This window comes from Lutjanus erythropterus, chromosome 4 (genome assembly GCF_056507025.1).
Source record: "Lutjanus erythropterus isolate fLutEry1 chromosome 4, fLutEry1.hap2, whole genome shotgun sequence".
Taxonomy (NCBI): Eukaryota; Metazoa; Chordata; class Actinopteri; order Lutjaniformes; family Lutjanidae; genus Lutjanus; species Lutjanus erythropterus.
Window position 1 is genome coordinate 20,159,093 of NC_139320.1, and position 22,160 is coordinate 20,181,252.

Sequence of the window (22,160 nt, forward strand, 5' to 3'; positions counted from 1 at the left end):
TTGGATATTGTGTGATTTAGGTGTTTGGATTCACAAAAGTCACGCAATGACACAAATCAAGGAAGTATTAGACTTGTAACTGAGAAGTAAAATGACTAATTTTGCCAATGGAGTTTGGCTGCGTTGGAGAGAGAGCGATATTTGGCTTCTATAATGGCAGCTTCCTGTCAGACAAGGCTGTCTGATGGCAAGATGAAACTGAAAATATCCTAAATGAAGTGTATATTTAAGTTGATATTGAATGATTGCAGACTTGTTAAGGTGTCTAAAACGTGTTGTTGCTGACCCTGTCCAAAGCATTCATTGTTTAGCTTCTGTGCAGGTATTGATGCTGCCTCTCCAAACTGGGAGTCAGCACAATCTGCTGACTATGGATAAAATCTCATACAACCCCACTTCAAATATTCCTGGCTAATCATTAAAGTTCTGTTAAAGTGCAAATGAACTTCCATCACACTTGTTGCCTGAAGCAACAGTGTGTACCTTCTCTCAAGTCTACACCCAGGCCTGCCAGCCTGGGAAGAGCCTGCTGAGGTTTTTGGGGTCCATGGCTTGTTGGATGAGCAGGTTCACCTGCCCCCCCACGCTCAGCACCGTGCCCTCCTCCACCCCCTTCAGCTTCTCCTGCAGCCTCAGCAGAACCCGCTCTGCCACTTTGTTGAAGCTCTGGCTGTCACTGCAGGAGGAAGAGGGAAAAGGTTATGAGACGGAGCTTTAAGAGAGACACAAAACTGTTCTGCAACATCAGTCATTTTCATCATGTACTGCAGCACCTGGATTTACGGTGGTTGTCTATGTCATCTCCACCCATAGTGGAGCCGAGCGTTGCGTTGAGCTCCTGCTGTTCGTCGTGCTGCAGGTAGAAAGCCTTCAGCGGGTTCATGGTCCAGTCGAACAAAGGGTCATACAGCAGTACCTAAACAGCACATGAACACATAGAAGCACACACAAATCACCTCGTGTTAAACACAGATTTAAGTACAGCTCAGAGGCGTTTGTGTGCAAGTCGTTCCCACGGTCTTACCTCTACAATAGTCAGCAGAGCTTCTTGAGAGCTCCTCATCACCTCCATAGTCTTCTCACAACATCTGGCCAGAGGAAACATACATATAAAACACTGACCCTGCTTTTAAAGACAAATCTTAATCCATGGCTTGAGATATGTTATTCTTTTTTTTTTTTTATTCATCAGAGTGTCCTTGAAGGCACCACAAAGCAAAACCCTTTTCACACTGTAGAGACATGAATATGAAACAGTGGCTGACTGGAGTAAAGTAACGTCATGTTAAGTATGCTCTTTGTAATTAATTTATAACTGTTTATAGTTAAGTCAATTTGTTGTTGATGGGATTTAATTTTAACATATTAACTTCTACAGTTTCCTGTAGTTTCCTGACTCCTCCTCACCTCCTGAAAACTCCCTCCACTCCAGTAATGCCCATCCCGTCCACGATGTCTCTGGACAGTCTGAAAGGGACGGTCTCAGGGGTGGGGAGGATCTTCCCCTGCTCGAAGGCCACACCTGAAGTGAATGCAAAGGAAACACAGAGACTTGTTAAGAATTCACAATGTCTTTAAATGGCTGTAATTTATTGTCCATATCTGAATTAGTTTCAATCTTTTATTGTAAAAAATTAAAACATGCAGTCTGATCAAAGACTGCTTCAGCACGCTCCACTCACTCAGCAGTTGTTTACACAGCCTCACCTTTTCTGAAGAGAAGAGAGGACTAAACTCTCCATGTTTACACACGGTAAACAAAACTAATGAGTGACTAATCTTACCTAAATCGATGTGCACCAGTTCAGCAGTCTGCTCATCAATCAGAATATTCTGGATGTGTCTGTCACCCAGGCCTACGATGTAGCCAACTGTGGGCACAAAATACAAGAATTAGCAAGTCACTCATTGGCCGCATTAGAAACGGAAAGATATCAAATCCCAAAGATGAAAAAAAAACTATTTAAATAACTATAATAACTCATTAGTCCTCATTCTTTGACTGAGAGCAGTAACTAAATGTTCATCCAACATGTTTGACTCTCCTATATTCCCTCGGTCTAAACAGCCTGAGTTAAAACCTTTTAAGAAAGTTGGATAATTAGCCTTCTAATAAAATGATGATCTAATAAACAATGTAAACACAGATAAATCTAGATTTTAAGAGGTTATTTAAACAAAATCACGATGTTATACTTTTTCTTTCATATTTATAAATGATGAAAAGGCAGGATTGAGTTCATTAGACATTACGGTTTGCAAACACTGGACACTACGTCAGCATAAACATCCCACAATGCAGTGCAATAGTGACAGCAGCTATGTAATAGCTGTAATGTCAATAATGCTTCAAAATTTCACTTTGGTGGGCGTAATACATTTTTAAAGATAGTTCATTGTTGGCACAGGTTACCACGGTTACCTGTCTCCAATTGGCAAAGAGGCTTGTACACATATGTATGTAGTGCATAGTCTGTGATTCCGGATGCAGCGCTGCTGTAAACGACATTTTATTTACAGTATAAAACCTGGAGTGAACACACAGTACAGTGCTGTCTGTACCTATAGAGGACGTGGCCACGCTGCGAGTGTACGCCAGTCGTTTCTCCATCCACACCGCAGGGTCCAGGAATCGTTCCATGCAGAAATACCTGAACACTGGCCTGAAGTTCTTGCACACCTCGCTGTAGGCCTGCAGCTTCTCATCAAACGCCAGTCTCTGACTCTCCTGTGATGACAGCATGAAATTTAGGGTTAGGACAGTTTTTTACTTCCTTATTTCAGGGATGAGGAACATCCAAGCATCCTGAACTGACTGGATCTGCGGTTTGGGCAGAAAACTCAGCGACTGAGTGTTACTCTGCTGTATCTTTCCCATCCAACTATACACTCAGAACGTGTGCTGAATACGAGCAGCAGTACCATCATCCTCTTGCGGCAGCTGAGATTGGTCCAGTCCCGGGGTCTGAAGCGTTTGTGGGCTCCTTTGTTGGAATCCACCAGAAACTCCCCAATAGGCACCGTGCCAGAACACCACTCCAACACGCCGCTACGCTGTGAGAACGGCACCACCTGGGATGAAGTACGAGCACAAAGCAGGTCTAAGTGTTTCTTTCTTTGATCGCTTTGATGATAAAAATAAGGGAGCTACAAGTCGATGATACAAAGATCAAAGGAAATATGTAACAGAACAACACAGTCCTGATTTACAATTCTCTTTGAATTAAAGGATTAAACATGAGATCATGATGTAAGTAACCTTGTATCGTCTGATGTTGAGCTTCCTCTTGCGAGTGTCTGTGTTGCGCTGCAGGAGCATGGAGCACATACTGAACACCTGCTGCATCACTGCGTCCTGCCGCAGGTCGTCCTGACCCTGTTCACACCGAGAGGGCAGAGGTCATTTTAAGTCCTCTAATAAGCAGAATAACATGCATAGGGCATCTCCTAAAGTAGTGACAGGTGATGTGCATTACAGACATAAAGAAGAAGTTTTCAGCAACATTCTGCACAGTAAACAATTTTAAAACACTGTAGTAAAATAGAGCTGGCCTCAAGAAATGCAACATCCACGTCACAAATGGTTAAAACTATAACTTCATAAATATTTTTTTTTTTTCTAGATGTGGGTACCAAAAGGAATGAATTCAGGTATCATTTGAGTGAGCAAGTTTTCACTCTACTTGGTACTGGGTTATTTCAATCATTACCTTAAAGTACCAATACCCAGCCCTAGTGCAAACACCAACAAAAAGTAACATTTGCATTTTGGAACATAAAACAACAAACTTAACAATGACGCAGCAACAAATGGCATTTGGCAAGATCATAAGCACTGGCCATTGCTACAACATTTTAGTATGAAGTCTTGTTTTGATCTGCCCCTGTTTGCCCTGTTAAAGTTTAAGTTAAAGCTACAGCCACATTACACTGTTAATACAAACTCAACACTTCCTGTATCTGTTTCAAATTAAAAGTCTTCTAATGTTTCAATGTGTTATGAGGTGGTGAGAAACTTCACACTACTCTGCAGTAGTGCACTACTCAGCAAATTTGATTATTGCTGCTGTGATGTACTTTTATAATGAAATAAAAATTTCTTTACATTTTAAATGCTTGGTTTGTTGTGTTCTTTATGATATACTTTTGTAAGTTTACGTCCCAGGAAGACACAAATTTCTCTTTTGGGTTTCAAGCTGAAAAAGTCTGGTAACACTTGTTCTACATAACAAAGAAAATATATTGTTGTATTTATTATTCTTTTTTTTGTTGTTGTTGTTGTTTTACCATCCCTAAAGTCTAAAGGAAGGTGTTTTTCATTTTATGTGTGATTTTCATCTCTAACTTGGTTTTGATACAAAGCATTCCTTTCATTTTCCAGGACTGTAAAATATCACTGACAGAGAGTCCTAATACCAAATGTGAGATTAATTTTCCACATACACAGTACACATTTTCTCTACGTCACATTAATGACGGGGGAAATTATATAAATAGTGTTGACCTGAAAAAAGAAATGAGGTTAATGACCTCGAAAACTGTTATTTCACCATATTTCACCAAGTATCCAAGCGGTGAATTATTAGCCTTTAAGTGGCTGACAAGTGTTCCTGCAAACAAACACGCGCTCACACAAACAGTCTCTTGAAGAATTTCCTCATTACAAAGGTGTGAAAGCACGTTTGTAATCTAACAAACTTTGTATTTGTCCTGGTACAAAAACAAGATTAATTATTAGTAACAGTGAAATGGAAAAGAACTGAAGTTAAAAGAGTGCAGTCAGACTTTAATCACACATGACAGCAGCAGCTTTAGCTTCAAAGAGGGGATTTGTTTAGTTGAGAACACACTCGTATCTGACACAAAGGAATGTCTTTGCACATATTTGTAACATAGATTCAACCTCACTTACCTTGGGAATCAAAGGCAGACTTCTAACAACACACATGCTTTCAAAAGCTTTGTTCACACTGCAGGCAAATCAGATTTGTTTCTCAAATCAGATTTTTAAGACAGACCCATGGTTATTTGCAAGCGATCAGGTTGGACTTGTGTATCCAGGCACCACCAACCTATCTGTACAGGTTGCTGTGGTAACAACACAGGCTGGTGACACCATCCAAACAACTGATCCTTCATTTTGTTCCGCTAACAGCTGAGCAAACCTTGGTCAACTTTTCCTGTAAAAGCAGCACAGGGTCGTATCTTGTTGACCGAGCTCTGCTGGTAGCAGCATGGATGCTGTTCAGCTGCTCTGATGCTCGTTCAAATGTGTACTGAATCCAATTAGCAAAAAATGCATTTTATGAGAATATTTTTAGCTGTCCAGAGTCTTAAAATCAATCTGGATACAATCGAGATATACAAGTCTGAACAAGACCACAGTGTCACCCACCTTGACCAGCTGTCTCCTGCTCTTGCCGTCAGAGCCGACACAGTCGATGATTTTGGGCAGGTTGACTCCTCCGGCCAGGTGATAGTGGGGCTTGAAGGACTTGACAGTGACCAGGTTGTCATAGCGACCGGATGGATCCACCTATTGAGACAATGAAACATTTTATTTTAGGTAACATATTCCTTTATTAGTCCCACAACAGGAAAAATTTCAGTGACAAAACACTATAACAGTCAAAAAAAGAATCTACTGAGTCAATCAAATTAAATCAAATTGATCTAATCTTTCATTTATCACCACTCCTTCCATCATCTGTAAATACTTATATATTTTTTTCATGACATACATCACATCCTCCAAACAAAGCTGATTAGGGATGATGAAAGTTGAAAAGTGCCATGATTTTCACCTTGATCTCCATTGTGGGGATGATGACCTCCTCCAGGTCTCTGATTTGCATGATGGGCTGGTCGGCAGGGATGGGAATAGCCTCTGTAACGAAACAAAGACACAAAGGACGGCTTTCACAAGAATCCAACAGAAATGGCTCTAAACTGTAGTTGCCATTGTTGCCCAAAGTGTGTCCACTGTCCATGAAAACCACTAAAAAACTATAAATTACTTTTACCCCTACTCACTGCAGGTGGAATTTCAAGGATAGAAATTCTTGTATCCTTGAATTACCATCCAGCGTGTTTGTTTATGGACATCACTGCACCCCGAGTACTCACTCTTCTCATTCTTGTGCCTGCTGGCGTCCATATAAGCCAGAGTGATGTAGGCATCACACAGACGCTCGATCCCTCGGATCATGTTCTCTTTCTTTTTCTTGACCTTGTTAATGATTTTCTGGGCCACAGCTGAACGCTCCTGCACAAGAAAAACTTCACTTGAGTATCACACTGAGTAAACATGTATTTCTCTGATAATATTTGCAATAAATTCCAGAGGAAATGGAAACATGTACTGACTACAGAACTATATTGTCTTTTTTTCAGTATAAACAGTGATCCAGCCAATCAAAATCAAGTAGGTGAACATAGAAGGTCATAAAAGTGAGAAATTCTTTGGCTATAAGTAAGAAGCAGACCATCCTGACTTCACTTTGGATGAAAACATTGAGATTTTGTACAAATCACGTATTTTCCTTTGTATTCCTGCATGAAACTGTAAGTTATCTAATCATAGTCTCACCAGGTCAAACGGGGAGGACTGACGAGGAGCGCTCTTGGACAGCCGGCTCCGGCAGAAATTCTCGTCTTTGTTGGCGTTCACCAGGGCGAAGATGATGAAGAGCGTGTGATGAGGGTGCTCCAGAGATGCTCGGCAGATCAGCTGTGAGGAGAAGAAACAAGTGAAGCACCAGGGGGGAGGAGGGTTTTCCCCAAAAAGGTAGTGATATATAATCCATTATCTATATCAGGTGATAATCTTAAATTTGCTATGAAGTTGGATTTTCCCAGAATTGAGTGACACATAGAGGAAAGTCACCACTGAGGAAAACAATGTACTACTGTGGACAGGGTCAGAAACAAAACAGATTTTAGCCACTTAAAAAAGGTCCACCAAAAAATATGTTAGTTTGTTGTGTTATTTTCTGACTTCATTGTTTTAAAAGGACAGTTTGTTTTCACCCAAGTCACACGCTGACACAAACAAACTGACCGATCGAGGCAAAGGCATACCAGTAACTCCTGTGTTCTGTGAGGTAAAATTAGTGGTTTCGCCTTGGAGTTTGATTGGTTTGGACAGAGTGATATATGATATAGACCGTTTTTGTTAGGCGACTATGGTATGTTTTTCTGACCCTGTCCTCAGCAGTACATTGTTTAGCTCCCACTGCTTCCTCAACAAGTACCTCACACAACCCCACTTCAAATAATCGACACTATGCCTTTAATGTGTATAAAAAGTGTTGCATTACGTCGTTGAGGACATCATGGAAGCCTGTGTCCTCAGTCGTGCTTGAAGCCATCTTGGTCCCCATGCGAGCGGCCAGCTGATACATGAGGGGCAGAAACTTGTAGGAGGGGATCTTCTTCACTCCTTTCTGGAAGAAAAAAATTAAAAGCATTAAACTCAAAATTTTCCCACGTGGCTTATATCCTGAGCTCAAATGCAGAATAAGGAATTCTGGCTTTACAAACCTTCATCATGTCATTTACGGCCTTCACGTCGGCGTTCTCCAGCCAGAGTGAAGCCAGGCGGAACACCCAGGTGTCGTGCTCCTCTCCCTCTCCCAGACACTGGATGTAGTTCTCCACTGCCTTACACAGGAAGCGCTGTCTGTCTGTCTGCAGGTTGGACAGGGCCTTCTCATCCAGCTCCAGCTCTCTCTGCACCTTTATTGTGTACCTGTGAGGTCAGAGGAAGAGCAAGCACAATCAACACTAGCTATGATTTTTTTTGGCTGTATCTAATTAGCCATTTAAGTCTCTCATTTGTTTATTTATTTATTTACACACATGTCACATATATGAGGTAATGAATGGCATCTTCATACTTGAAGGACCCAGTTTTTCCCTGCAACTGTGTACGAAAAATCAGTGCAACAGACCTGTTGGTGGTCACTTTACGCTCCTTCATCAAGTCCACCTCCTCTTTGGCCTTCTCCAGCAGAGCCTGCTTGTTCTCAAACTCAGAGGAGTTCATGTATTTGTCGATGCTCTGGTACTGAGCGTCAGAGAACCGGGCCAGAGACAGGAACGCCTCTGTCCGCTGACTCTGCAGCCTGGAGTCCTGGTGAACTCCCGAGTCCTCCTCGATCACCTCCACTGCCTGAGGGAAAAGAACAACAGAGACTAAAAGCTAACTAACAGATTCTCTGATTAAACATTTTTGGAAGTGGACCAATAAAATCAATTGCTTCTTCACACCACTAGATGGTGCTAAGGTAATTTTTTGGTGAGGTCAGCGGTGTGGATACTCTAAGATTTAATGACAATGTCGGTCAGCTTATCTGGTTCCTATTTTGTGGCAGTAAAAATAATTGAAGTGAGATGAATAGACTTAAAAACTTACCTTATTTAGTAAAACAGATCTTTTCCTTCTGGGACATAAATAAATTAATAATGTGCAGTTGGAAAAAAGTAATAAATGGCAATATATGTTGTTGCAATACTCAGCATATTGCACAATTTTTAAAATTGCAGTAATATGGTATCATGACCTAAGTGTCGTGGGACCCCTAAAAGTTAGGTGGCAATATATAGAGGCACACAGGTACAAGCAAACACACATATGAATAATTTAATTTGCTCCATATGAAACTGTCTTAGCCCTTATTTATTTGGACATCAATAAATAATTAATGTGTAAGTATATGAGTGTCCGCACACTGCCTGGCTGATGGGTAATAACTAATCATTTCTTCGAGGGAAGCCTGCTGAATGTGAACAAATATGTGTTCTTATGAGAGATTCATCAAGTTACATACATCACATACATTTTAAGACTCTTTAGTTTCCTGTTTGCCTGTTAGAATGACACAGATTTTTTTTTGGTAATAAAATCTCCCACCAAAGAATAGATGTAGCTGATTTCCATTTTTCTGTTTTCCTAAACACTTATCCATTGAAATACTTTAATTCATACAACAAGGTTCAATCTTGGTTTAAAGTGGCCCTTTATTTATTAATAAAGTTAATCTAGCCAGGTTATCAGGATATGATAAGCTCCCTCTTACCCTCTCCAGGTACTTCTCCAGGATTACTCCAGGGCTTTCCAGGCAGGTCTCAGCCAGCCAGTTACCACACAGCCGGAGACACTCTGTGTAGACTGGAGCCACAGCAGGATTCAAATCCACCTGACGGCAAAAACAAAACAAAGAGAACAGTTCAGTGAAGCCTCTTGATATTTTGGATTGAAGTTCATTCGTTCCTAAAATTATTTGCATCTTTATTTAAAGCTTGAAAATCATTGAAGCTTCTCTCATTTGAAATGATGTTGAGATATGAATTAAAAGATACAGGTGTTTATCACGTCACCCAGCTTTATTATACAGAATGGTCAGAGTCATAGGGAGCTCCTGTAAATAATCTGAAGGCAGAAAGATAAACGGAGTCTAGGGGTTTGAGAGTGGAAGCAGTGCATCTCTGTAAATTATGTCACCATAATCTAGGACTGATGGAAAACTTCCTCAACTACTGAATACTCTTCCTACACTTCACAGGGAAGTTGGATCGGTTTCTGTACAATAATCTGAGTCTACAATAACTGCCGCAGTTTGGTGATGAGATTTTCAATATGATATTTAAATGTAAAAAATTAAGCCAAATACCTGGATTGAAGTATTAAGCTGTGTGTCTCACCTTGTCCTCTAGGTTGTTAATCATCTGTCTCAGCAGCCCCAGAGCCAGTCCCTGCTCTCCCTTTGCCCAGAACACCTGGGCTTCCTCCAGTTGCCATGACGACACAGGGGATGACATCCAGGACCCTACACCACCGCCATGTTGCTTCATCTGAAAGACTGCACGCTCTGCCAGCTGGACAAGAACCACAGCACTGTAAGGACTCTGTCTGTGTAGTTATTTCCCAGGTAATGTGGTAACAACAGCCATCTACAAACTCTCAGGTGCTACCTGCGTGTTCCCGGCCTTGCGAGCCAGCCGGCACAGCTCCATGAGGTGGTCAGTGAGCACAGAGCTAAGGTACTGGGTGCTGTCGGGGTCTGCCACCCTAGACATCAGGGTGTGCTGGGCTACAGAGCGGGCGGCCAGGATAGGCTCCACCAAAGCAAAGTCGCTGTCAGCGAGCAGCTGCGAGTGCTGCCGCCATTGGCTGCAAACTTCCCTCAGAATCACATCTGAAAAGGGCCTGATTGAAAACGTATATAAAGCAAATATTTATTAGAAATGATATTAATAAATCTACTCTCCATCAGTGTTTGAAATATGATATCACCTGGAAAAGAGCTGTTTAACACTCTCCAGCTCCCTGATGCTCTGCAGGTTCCTGAGAGCCGGATACAGAGAAGACACAGCCTCCAGGCTGCCTCTGCACAGCTCCTCCACCTCTGCACCCCTGAAGAAACACACAAGCACACAGATGGGTGAATTATTTTACTAATGGAGAAGTGAACTGGAATTTAAACTTTACATTTTATATATAATTGTCTACCCTACCTGGCCTGTTTCATAGTTTCGTCAAATATGGAGAACTCTTTGTCCCTCAGTGCTTGTAGGGAACAAAACACTGATTCATGGAAGCCAGGGTTGGATTTCTCACTCCTGATACCACACAAAATTTGGAAAGAAAGAAAGTGAGATAAAGTGAGAGATTACCTCCTATTATCTGTGAAGTTACAGTTGTGTTTTGGCTCACCTATCTGACAGCTCACAGTCCCACTGCGTGCTCCTCCAGGCCGCCTGGAAGCGGAGCTCTCTCAGCTCCGCCCCCCACTCCACCCCTTCACTCTCCAGACCCTTCATGTAGGTGGCGAGGATGCTGCTCAAACCAAAGTTCTGCAGGCCCTGTTGGTGCAACAGAGAGAGAGAACATCGCCACTGAAGAACACGAACACCTGGCTGTCATACTACCTGATGAGAAAGGTATTTCTAGCTTTTATTATTTTACCTCCACGATCCCCACTTGTCGAGTGACCTCAGGCAGGGTAGCGTGGAGGTCGTATGAAGTTAGAGCCTTCCCCCACATCGCCTCATGCTCATAGGTTCGGATCCTATAAATTAATATGACAAAACAGCCTTTGTAGTTCAGATAATTACTGAACAGTGTAGGGTTAAAGTGATGATGGGAAAGATGTGAGCAGGTCTCATTAAAGGGCTAATTTGTAGTTAGTATGAGGTCAGTGTATTAGGTACAGTAGATGGCGGTATGACTTCTGTTTCTAAAAAGGTTAGGTAGGTTGGTTCTGCCAACTGGGAATGCAACGACTGCCATCTGCTGTAGCTAATACACTGACTATGGATAAGAACCTCATACAACCCTACTTCAAATAATCCGACCTATCCCTTTAATCCAGTTACAGAGTACCTTGTCAGTGGACTGGTCATTGTCTCCCCACCACAACCATACAGACTGTCAGGCTCTCCGATGCTCCGATACACTTCAATCAGAAGCTCCTACGAACACAGAACAAATGAGAAGAAATAATTCACAGCCATTTTCATTCTTGTGTCCGACACCTGTACATTACAATATATGTTTAGCACCACACTCAACTCACAATAAATCTAAACACAAAACAATGCAATGTCTGTGCAAAAAAAATGTCTGACATGAAGAGCTGACCTGCAGACTGATGTTGGTGTCTTCCACACTCTTCTCGGTCAGGCTGGAGATGGTGAACGTCTGGCTGTTCTCTTCAAAATTGATCTTACGTGTTGCTTTAGACTTGGTTCTGCAGATTAATTAAAGAGAATCGGATGAAACTTAAAATGCAAAAAGAATTTAAAAAAGTGATCTGTAGATTTAGTTTTGGCAATGCTTATTTTTTGTGATCATTTCCTAGATAAAAAAACAAACAAACAAACAAATAGCCAATTAAAATTTGAAAAATAAGTACTTATGTAGACTAGACATGAATTAAAATCTCATGCAGAAAAATGTTAAGTGCATACCTGCGACTCTCCTCCATGTTAGCTTTGATCTTGTCGACGTAGATCTCAGTGTACAGCAGAGCGGTGAAATGTGCTGAGCAGGACTGAGCAGCTTTGGCCACCTCCAGGTAGTTCAGCTCCAACCAGAAGTTTGAGTCGCACACTGTGCCACAGGAGCTGCTGGAGGAAGGACACAGTCAGTGTTTATGTGTTAACATTCACCCACAGTAATGAAGACGCGTCACTCTGACATAGCATGAGCAAATCAGATAAAGAGCAGGTCCAAATAGTAAAAACAGAGATTCTGAACATTTGCTTTTATCTGAAACACATTTCATTAGAAAAACAGTGCAAACCTATCAGCCTCCAGGGGTCTCTGTTGGTGTCTCAGATAGTCAATAACAGCGAGCATGGTGCGCAGAGAGGTCTTGTCATACAAGCCATGGCTGCCAGTGTCCGACTCTGTAAAGTATGATGAATGCTTATCACAAACAATAAAACCAAAAATATGCAAACTCCTGAATGTGCTGACAAAATGTAGGTACATGATTGACAACATAAGCCTCAAAAAATGCCAGAGTAAGTAGATGAAGAGAGCGATAAAAGGTCAATATTATGAGTCAAACGTACCAGAGTCAGAGTTGAGAGGAGTGGCAGAGCGACTGGAGGCCTGTGCGCTTCTAGAACAAAAGCTGAAGAAGTCCTGAATGTGGGTGGCGAGCGTCTCCCTCCACGAACTTTTAGAGTCATCCAGCAGGATGGAGTGAATGATGAGGGGCAGCAGCCTCTGACAGCAGTCCACCCACACCTGCAGACAGACGGACAGAAGTGAGTGTGACTCGGAAACTAGTGGATGTGGACCACAGATGATTCGTTCATTTGTGAGTTGATCTACCTGCTCTGGTCTGTACTGCACTTTGGTCAATCTGGGTTGTTTTATTGTGCTTTTTTATATAAAAATGACTTGTCTACAGTTGATGGCAGTCAGCATGCCCCCAAAGAAAAGAGGAGTTCCAGCACAGAAGTTAAGTAATGTACTGCTGTGGACAGGATCAGCGGCTAAACGTATTTTAGGCACTTATTAACACATAATTCCATGAAAAACAAATCAACATGCATTTAAGTGTTTGCAATATTTAGAACATTGTCACCACCTAGTTTTTCCGTCAGAGAGCCTTACTATATATATAATATTGTTTTCATCAAAGCCACTGGAGTCCAGCAGCTCCTGTGCTCTGTGAGGTAAAATTAGACTTCGCCTTTGGAGTTTGCTCGGTTTGAAAAGAGTGATAATGGCAATTTCCTGTCAGAGAGGGTTCTCCAGAGAAAATATTCTATATAAATCATACATTTAAACTGATATGGATTTTTTTTGATTGGTGATGATGTCGGTGTGCTCACCAGACACAGTGGTCGTGACAGTAGCAGAGCCTCACTCCTGACTCCTCCGCTGTCGAGCAGGGCAGTGCACAAAGCCGTCAGCCAGGCCTTGTGGCCGCCTGCCTGGGGAATCCAGAACATTGGATTCTCCAGCTTCTCCCTGGCGTCCAAACTCTCCTGAGCACTCACAGCCATGACCTGATCAGACAGTAGAGACGGACACAGATGATACACAAAAACACAAGTGCATAACTTTTTTTGTAACATGCAAGTGAGGGAGAAAAGTTGTAGAACCTGTTTACTGAGCTTTTTTGTTATGTGGTACACCATATACTGCACACACAGACACGTCTTTCACCCACCTTCTTCTTGGCCTGTCTGAAGGGATTGAGATAGGCCAGCAGGGGGTCTCTGTTGTCTTTGTGTTCCTCCCAGAAGTCGACTCCAGACTGAGTGGCGAGGATGCTCTTCACACACTGAGCAGCTGCATTCCTCACCTCAATACTGCAAATGTGCGCATGAAATCATCAGCATCATGGACAAGATTTAATAATTTTATTGCCGCATGGCAGAAGAACAATGGACATATTTCAGCCCTTGGGGTTTTAATGATTACCGCTGAAGAAAGCAGAGGGCGGAATTACATATTATACTGATATCCATTTATCAATATAATATCGCTATATCATACAGCCCTACTCTTGCATAGTCATGCACAATAAACTTTTGATCAGGTTTCACTGTACCGCTGGTGAGTGAGAGCGTCGTTCATGCAGTTGAGGATGATGTAAAGACATTGTGACTCCGTGGAGGTGAAGAGAGAAACGGCCTTCTCATAGAGGAGGTCTCTGCCATGGAGCAGGGCAATGGTGGAGAAATCTATAGGACCCAGTTCTCCCAGACAGCTGCCTGCTGCCTCTGCAGGAAAAAGAATGGTGTTTGTAAAACTGAAAACCATGAAAATTGGTCAGACAAAGTAATTTGATTTTATACCCAGAATCTTGGCTCCTCCGGGGTGGTTGGCTGCGAGTTTACAGAGCTGCAGCAGATTGAGGACCAGCTTCACCAGCACACTGTCAGTGGGCTCAGCTACAAAAAAAGACAATGATAGAAAAGGTTCAGCTCATTATTTAACATGACACAGCTGTTTCATACATTTTTCCTCATGTGGCTTCACACCATGGCACTCTTTGAGCAGCTCTCTGATCTGTCCCTTGTTGTCATGAAGCTGTCTGGTCAGCTCCTTCAGCCCCTCCAGTCTGGTCAGAGGTAAGGAGTCACATGACGTCACTGACAGGAAGTGGGCTATCTCCTGTAAATGAGAAACATGGGGGACGTAGGTCAGCAATGAAATTTAATGAATGTTAATTTTCACTGACATTTCCAGTTTACAGTTTGGCCTTTACCTGTCTCAGCGTAAAGGTCTCGTTGTTGTATTTGAGCGCGTGCTGCACGGATCGCAGGGCTCTGAATTCAGCGAGGTCAGGAAAAGGCTCCAACCTGCTGATGGCTCCTTTTAGCTTCTGCTGATTTTCTATCACGAGAAAGTCCAACAGACTGAGCACCTAGACGCCGTCAGAAAGACGTAAAAATGAAATGTGAGGCTCAGAAATGCTGAAAGGAGGCAGATGTTTATCTCAAACTGCAATAATATCTTAAAGGACCAGGCAAAACTTACAAATAAAAACATGAAAGGCCTTATCCTGAGTGAGTGTTTGGTTTTTCTGTTCTGGGCTACTGGGGAAACACAGCAATGCAATATGGTGGCATCCATGGAAGAGGATCCACAACAAACATACATATAAATTACTCATTCAAAGATAACTAAAACACAATAATTCTCATTTTCAGGTGATTATACACTAATGAAAAGATATTTCTGAACACTACATTCCATTTTTGACATATTCTGCCAATACACCCCTGAGCTTAATAAGTGAAAAAAATCTGTACTGGATCTTATAATCCTAGAAGTAGAATTAAATGAAGCACATAATATATAAACTATGTTTTATAAGTTTTATCAAATAAAAAGCAACTAGTCCACCCTTGTATCTGGATGCAGATCCTACAGAATTTGGTGGTTTTAAAGTGAATGTTTTTCACTTGTATGCACATGTAAAAACTGTAAGAAATGGTAACATAGTTACAGTAGTATATGTTTATTTAAGTTCAGTTCTCATTTTATTTTCAGCCAAGGACCCCTTACAAGATAGAGAATATACCGGGGCACCTCTCATGTACTCAACTCAACTTGTAAATCAGAACATTGTTGACTTGAATCCCTCCTCTCTTACCTGCTGTGAGATGGCGGGCCGACTGGTCACCTGAGCCGTGAGGGTCCCAACAATGACCTGTAGGTGGCAGTCTAGAGCATCATCACAGAACTGTAGCGCCGCCCGACACACAGAGGTCAACAGGTCACAGCACAGAGAGAGGCTGCGGTTAAAGACCTCATCACACTGAGCTGGTCTGAGGGTCAGAGAAACACAGACTGGTTTGACTTTGACAGTTACCGGTTTGTTTCTACCTACGTGTGTGAGACACTGCATGTGCGCATGTGACCTGAGTGTGTGAGTATTTGTGTGCGCCCACCTGCTGTTGATGTGGTGAATGAGTGTGTAGATGACGTCCCTGAGGACGAAGGCCCAGGCTCCTCCCAGGCCGTCCTTCACCTCTCTGAGCAGCAGGTTGACAAACAGGTGGTACATTAGGAGGATGCGATGGCGTTCATAGCTGTTGGTCGTCTCTGCTGCTCGTTCACAAACCGCCAGCAGAATCTTCTGGATGGAAATCTACAGCACAAATACGGGACAACAATGAGAAAATAACATATAGAGCAGGGAAAACAGTGACCATCGTTTAAGCTTATATCTTGAAAAATAATTCAAACTTAAAAAACAAGTTTTCTTCACAGAAATTAGTGAAATGCTGCTACACAGACGTACTGTCTATATATTTTTCTTTCATAATTTTCATAATTTGCCTCCTGACCCCCAGTTAAAGTTTGGCAACCCAGGAATGAAGAGAGAGAAAGTGACATAGAAAGAGAAAGAGTGACATAAGGGACATTTCAAACATCTTACTGGAGTTTTGGACAGAATGGTGACCAGAGACTTGTGGTTTGCACTGTGGCATTTGCTGAGGTAGTCCAATGTGGCTTTAATGACATAAGAGCTGAAGTATGGCGGGTTTGGTGCAGGATCCAGTTCCCTGAGGGGCAGTAAACAATAATTTACAACATTTACAACGTAACAACAGTTTCTTTTATTTTACTTACTTGAAACTTGGATTGATTGAAAGAAAAAGTACTTTTATTAACGCTCTGGGTGAAACTGGAGTGCAATCACAATGATCAAAGAACTGAGTGCACAAGTAAATAAAATTTTAATGACCATTACCCTATAAAGCCTTTCAGGTCTCCTCTGTCCACTTCAGCTCCACTTCCTTCATACAGAGTCATCAGCAGTTCCACCACTATGTCTGCCAAGTTACTGTGGATCAAGTTGTCAATTTCCTGCAGACAGATGCACAAACACAGGGACAGACGTGTAGAGTCAAGGAAATTTGCTATTCAGTTATTGTATCTTTATTCGTATGTGGTGGACACTGGACCTGACACTGGACTGACTTTTTGTTCAGATCTAGAGGCTGACAGAACCCAAAGTTTAGCAAGTTGGGGGGCGACACATTTTCAGCATGTAAGAGACAAGAGATAATTGCACAAAAATCCTGTCATGTCACAGATCACGGAAGAAAACCTCACAACAGTCCCAAAAGTTTTTGTCTTTTTGCGCTGTAGATGCACTGTTATGTGTCCAGAGTGACTGACTGTATAGTTTTGCTTTGCTGTCTCTTCCACTGTTTTCATATTTCATTATTTTTGTTGCTTCATGTGTCATGAATATCAGAGTGAGAGTAAAGGATTACATGTAATCAGTTTTATGTAATCAGAAAAAAAAATATATATATATATATATATATATATATATATATATATATATATATACATATAAATATAATCAGTCCAGGTTACATTTGAAAAAATGCGCAATTAGATAAGAGTTTCAATGTCAAGGATTGTTTGATTATGTAGTTAAAATATGTCTTTTAAAATTCTGATTTTTTTTTCATGATACCATAAGTGCTCCACTTTGTGGACCTGCTGGGAGAAAAAACTGTATTCAGTAACTGATTACATGTTAAAGTAATCTGACCTGACTAGACATGCAACAATTAGCTGATTAATAAGCTTTTAACTACTAAAATAATTGCCAACTATTTTGATAATCACTCATTTGTTTTGAGTTCTTTTTCTTTTAAAAGTTCTCTGATTTCAGCTTCTCAAATGTGAATATTTTCTGGTTTCTTTACTCCTCTATGACAGTAAACTTAATATATTTAGGTTGTGGACAAAACAAGACATTTGAGGACGTAATCTTCAGTTACAGACCCAGCTCTGGTCATGTTGTGATCAAATTATACAGTCTGCATGAAATAAGAAGCCCAACCTGGATGTAGATGTAGGAAGATGTTGTAAAGCTGCGTCTACCTGTTTGCCCAGACAGTCGGCGTCTTTGAGCAGGTCGTACACTCTGTGGGCTTTCTCTCTCTGCTGCGCGACCTGTGCGTCCTGACCAGGCAGGGCAAAGTATGGCAGGATGTTGACCATGATCTTGGGGAAACAGTTGGCCAATAACTCTCTCCAGTCCTTCTCCAGATACCTGCCGATAGACTTCACCTGTTCAAAGTCATCCAAGAAGACCAGGTGGGGGATCAGTACCTGGTAGGAAGAGCTTGAAGGGGACACGAGACAACAGGTGGTCGATAAGTAAGGTCATTGTCAAATGGTGAAAGGAGTAGAGAGTACACGTTTTGAACACAACAAATGTAACATTGACTTCACTGTAAACTTATTGACCATGCATGGTAAATTTTACATACATAAATGAGGAATGGCAAATAACACCCCCAACTTCACGAGATTTGTTTGTGAAAAAAATGTACATCGCCCATTCCTGAGAGTTTGGACAAAACATGTCCTACCAAAAAACTTTAAAGTTATTATCACTAACACTCCCACATTTTTGGTGAAAATTGATATTTTAAGGATTTATACATATGAAGTATATGTAATTTTTAAAAGGCTTTGGCCTGCTTTATTTTTTAATTCCTTGCCCTGTACCAAAAAGCAGAATGTGTTAAAAGCCTTCAAATGACTTTCTGTGTCTCACAGGTCCAAGTCCTCAGCCGTAAAAATGCTATTTAATGAAAATTTTAAAATCAAAAAAGGTTGGCCTGTTACAAGGATTAATCGGCAAGAGTTTGATTGTTCAAAATACGATTTCCCAGCGTAATTTAAGAGTAAAATTCAGAGCCTCCTGAGAAAATGGTTTTGTCTCAGTTTTCAAGAATGAATGATAGATGAAGATTTTGTAATTAGTGTTGGACTAGTGAGTAAAGGTTGCAAAAAAAATAACATCAAATGAAATAAAACGAAAATAATAAAAGTTTATTTCCTCACTTATAGAAATCTTTAACAGTGTCATGGTCTAGGAGGGTGAAGGGGAAAGATCCCAGAGTGTAGCGATCGTCTGATTGTCTCTGTGCCAACCACTCAGCTACCAGGTAGTACAGATGAGAGCTGACGAATGTTTTCACGCTCCTGTAGCCCAGCGCTCTGGAAACACTGCACAACATCTGTGACAAAAAGACAGACAGAAGCAGAAGATGCTGTAAGGTGTTACAATAATCTTGCACAGGCAGTAATATTATGAATTGAGAGTCCTGTCTAAACTCTTTCTAAAGCTGCAGTCAGCATCTTAAACCCCCACAGGGCCGAGATCTGTACCTTTTTGATGAGCTGTTCCTCTATATTGTTCTCCTTGTAGGACTGGAAGAGGGCAAACAGAGCCTGTTTTTCACAGACTGGGCTACAACACAGTACAACAGACAAACTTTTCAGCAGGGCGGCCTTGCGGTTGAAGGACTCGTCCTGCTGGTCCTCTGCAGAGATGCTTTTCTGTGTAGAAACACACAGACACAAGCAGCATTAGAACATTCAAGCAGAAGCAACAGAACACACACACATATAATGAAATATTCAACAACTCATGAACCTACAGGGAGCCTCATTCCTTCCTGCGCCTTCAGGTAAACCGTCTCAAAAGCCGTCTGCTGGTGTTTAAGCGGCAGCATCTCCCTCTTTTCTGGACACTCTGGTCTCATCTCCAGAAACAACCTGCATACACAGGACAATAATGATGACGATCAGATACTGATCCACGTTTTATAAAAATGTATTCTGATACATTATCAGTAGTGACACATCGGCATACCTCTCCACTGATGTGGCTACCAGCATGCGGACTTGGTGGTGGGCATCTGCGAGGTGAGATGGAAGAATGACCGACACTGGACGATCCTCCTCTCTGTCAGGACCCCTGATACTTAAAACTGCCCACTTACAACACGGGTCAGCCTGTCAAAGTCAAAAATATAAAAAGAGATGCTACAGAATAAACGGTATATTGATTATTAAAAGCAAAAATGCCACTGTGGGTCTCTCACATTTAAACAATATCAAAAGACATCATTTGATGACATCATGAAGTAGCTTGGGATCATGGGAGTTTTCTTCATTGTCAACTACCACTGCCGATCTGTTCTGATGTGACTCAGGCAAAAATCACTCCAGCGGACAAGTTAATATTAATGTTTTATTCACATTAAGTTTAGTCACATATCCCACGATCACGTGTTTTCCTGGAAGTTACAACAACTAGCGGCTAGTAAGAAACACACAATTATCTGGTATAAATTATGGATTTTTCTGGGTTTGAAAATTGTTGGAAACATTTGGGATCATTGAGTCCACAACTCCACAAAATATGTAATTATATATATATATATATATTATATGTAATTATATATAATATTGCTATGGCTTTTTCAGACATTTTAATGTGGAAATGTTACATATTATAGCTTTAATTGAAAAATTAAGAGGATATACAAAAAAAGTTAAAAAGAGAAAATTAAACTTTGTGGCACATCTTTTATTCTCCACTCTCCAGTGTTTTGTGACAAATTGTTGCTCTAAAACATAAAAAAACTACCGATAGCTTTTCATTACCACTGGTTTAAAATTCAATTCAGTCATTAACAAATGTGCAGGCATATAAGTCTATTTTGTGTGCCTAGGACATTTCTTCCTGTTTATATTAGTGTTGTACTGAAGTTTTAACTTCTGCTATTGTGACAACTCAAATGCAGATACATATAATATAATAATATGATATTAATAATAATAATAACACAGAAGTATTCCACAACTGCAGGTCATAAAACCTCTGTGAGAGCTTACCTCCAGCAGGGCAACCAGACATCGCACTAACGCAGCTCGTACCGCTACCATGCATTTCCCTGTTTGACTCAGGAAACTGAAACACAGCACAGGGGTTGAGTATCAGAGACTGACTCACAAACTGCAGACAGATTAAGACTTGAAGTGGAAAGACATTTACAGAAAGCCAGGATTCAGGTTTTCAAAGTCTAACACCCCCACTATCTCTTAAAGCTGCTGCGAGGAACTTGACACGGTGTTGTGTTTGGACGCCCCTTCGGACAAAAGCGGTAGTGTTTCTAGATCAATGTTTGGCCCTTCATAGGAAAGAATTTGGGCATCTCTCTTCCAAGGGTTACTCAGATCAAGGTAGAAAAGACATACCTGTTACCTGTTAGTTTAATAAAACCCTCACTTTTAGAAACATGTCTGTCAGGGTCTGAAATATATCTACACAGTATATAATTTTATAATTTTAAGTATATCATTGACAGTTATATGTAAATGTATATAATTACATGCATCTGTGTAGTTTACTGGGTAATTTACCAGAATCCAGACACCACTTGCAGCAGAGATCCCTGAACGTGTCTCATTTCCTCTGGCACGTGGCGGGTTTTTCCCAGGCTCTTGATGGAGGGTAACAGACCCAGCAGAAGAGTAGCACAGATTTCTTGGTCCTGACGGTACTGATTACACAGGTCCCTGTGAACACACGCTTTATTATTCTCCACACAGATTCACTGAAATACATCCAAACATAACAGAAACAGTCAGAGGAAGATTTCCCTACGCTAGAGGACGAAGCAGCGAATCAAATTCCTCCGGAGAGAGTGAGTCCTCGGCCGGAAGCTTCTTCAGCAGGACAAGGTACTGGAAGAGAACCAGATGTTAGTGTTCATCAGCTGCACCATAATCACTACTGCTACAATGCCCTTGGTTCTCCACAGCAGCTGCTACCCACCATGTTGAGATGCAGGGCTTTGCTGCAGTCGATCTGCTCTAGCAGCAGCAGGAGCCTGCGCCGCACCTCCTGTGGCTTGAAGAGCAGACCGTGGACAGGCTGGACGGAGCCACTCTCACACAGGAACTCCAAGACTGCGAGCAGAGCAAGGTCCTGCTGGGCCAGATGATTGTCTGCTAGCAGACTCTTTGCACCTGACGGAGGATAGAACAGTGACTCTTCAACCTGTCGTTCACTTTTGTTTTGATGTAAGCAGACTCAAAATGAGTGTGTATTAGAAAGAATCAAACACACAGGATCTCAGGATCTTCTTATTTTACTGGAGCTACTGTCAATGGAGATATCAGTGATGGATTTCTTTCTTTTTGGCCGTAAAAATATAACTGCAGAAAAACTAAACCACCACTTGATGATTCTGATGGCCTGAGAGCAGCAAAACCTTATGTTTTCTAAAAAAATTTCCAGCAATTCAGAGATCAAACCAAACCAATCAAAAGGAAGCAGGTCAACTGCCCAAAA

General features: G+C 41.5%; 1 protein-coding gene across 1 annotated transcript in view; it reads right to left on the minus strand.

Annotated features, from left to right (window-relative positions):
• Positions 1–361: 361 nt before the first annotated feature.
• The window catches only part of atm (ATM serine/threonine kinase), a 28,911-nt gene continuing 7,112 nt past the window's right edge, over positions 362–22,160 (minus strand). The window contains exons 18-63 of the mRNA XM_084717301.1: positions 21,642–21,835; positions 21,471–21,550; positions 21,227–21,382; positions 20,699–20,774; positions 19,671–19,813; positions 19,456–19,573; positions 19,184–19,354; positions 18,857–19,032; positions 17,885–18,128; positions 16,734–16,849; positions 16,419–16,545; positions 15,928–16,127; positions 15,630–15,804; positions 14,739–14,897; positions 14,512–14,644; positions 14,326–14,421; positions 14,079–14,250; positions 13,695–13,836; positions 13,354–13,530; positions 12,583–12,760; positions 12,309–12,414; positions 11,974–12,132; positions 11,645–11,753; positions 11,387–11,475; positions 10,970–11,072; positions 10,718–10,866; positions 10,519–10,623; positions 10,298–10,417; positions 9,976–10,210; positions 9,706–9,879; positions 9,081–9,200; positions 7,953–8,173; positions 7,543–7,750; positions 7,320–7,445; positions 6,590–6,730; positions 6,127–6,265; positions 5,805–5,887; positions 5,396–5,536; positions 3,260–3,376; positions 2,923–3,072; positions 2,563–2,728; positions 1,785–1,871; positions 1,408–1,522; positions 1,025–1,088; positions 774–916; positions 362–676 (exon numbers count right to left, since the gene is read on the minus strand). Of these exons, the coding sequence (XP_084573427.1) occupies positions 496–676; positions 774–916; positions 1,025–1,088; positions 1,408–1,522; positions 1,785–1,871; positions 2,563–2,728; positions 2,923–3,072; positions 3,260–3,376; positions 5,396–5,536; positions 5,805–5,887; positions 6,127–6,265; positions 6,590–6,730; positions 7,320–7,445; positions 7,543–7,750; positions 7,953–8,173; positions 9,081–9,200; positions 9,706–9,879; positions 9,976–10,210; positions 10,298–10,417; positions 10,519–10,623; positions 10,718–10,866; positions 10,970–11,072; positions 11,387–11,475; positions 11,645–11,753; positions 11,974–12,132; positions 12,309–12,414; positions 12,583–12,760; positions 13,354–13,530; positions 13,695–13,836; positions 14,079–14,250; positions 14,326–14,421; positions 14,512–14,644; positions 14,739–14,897; positions 15,630–15,804; positions 15,928–16,127; positions 16,419–16,545; positions 16,734–16,849; positions 17,885–18,128; positions 18,857–19,032; positions 19,184–19,354; positions 19,456–19,573; positions 19,671–19,813; positions 20,699–20,774; positions 21,227–21,382; positions 21,471–21,550; positions 21,642–21,835 (6,584 nt within the window). The 3' untranslated portion in view covers positions 362–495. The remainder of the gene's footprint in view (positions 677–773; positions 917–1,024; positions 1,089–1,407; positions 1,523–1,784; positions 1,872–2,562; positions 2,729–2,922; positions 3,073–3,259; positions 3,377–5,395; positions 5,537–5,804; positions 5,888–6,126; positions 6,266–6,589; positions 6,731–7,319; positions 7,446–7,542; positions 7,751–7,952; positions 8,174–9,080; positions 9,201–9,705; positions 9,880–9,975; positions 10,211–10,297; positions 10,418–10,518; positions 10,624–10,717; positions 10,867–10,969; positions 11,073–11,386; positions 11,476–11,644; positions 11,754–11,973; positions 12,133–12,308; positions 12,415–12,582; positions 12,761–13,353; positions 13,531–13,694; positions 13,837–14,078; positions 14,251–14,325; positions 14,422–14,511; positions 14,645–14,738; positions 14,898–15,629; positions 15,805–15,927; positions 16,128–16,418; positions 16,546–16,733; positions 16,850–17,884; positions 18,129–18,856; positions 19,033–19,183; positions 19,355–19,455; positions 19,574–19,670; positions 19,814–20,698; positions 20,775–21,226; positions 21,383–21,470; positions 21,551–21,641; positions 21,836–22,160) is intronic.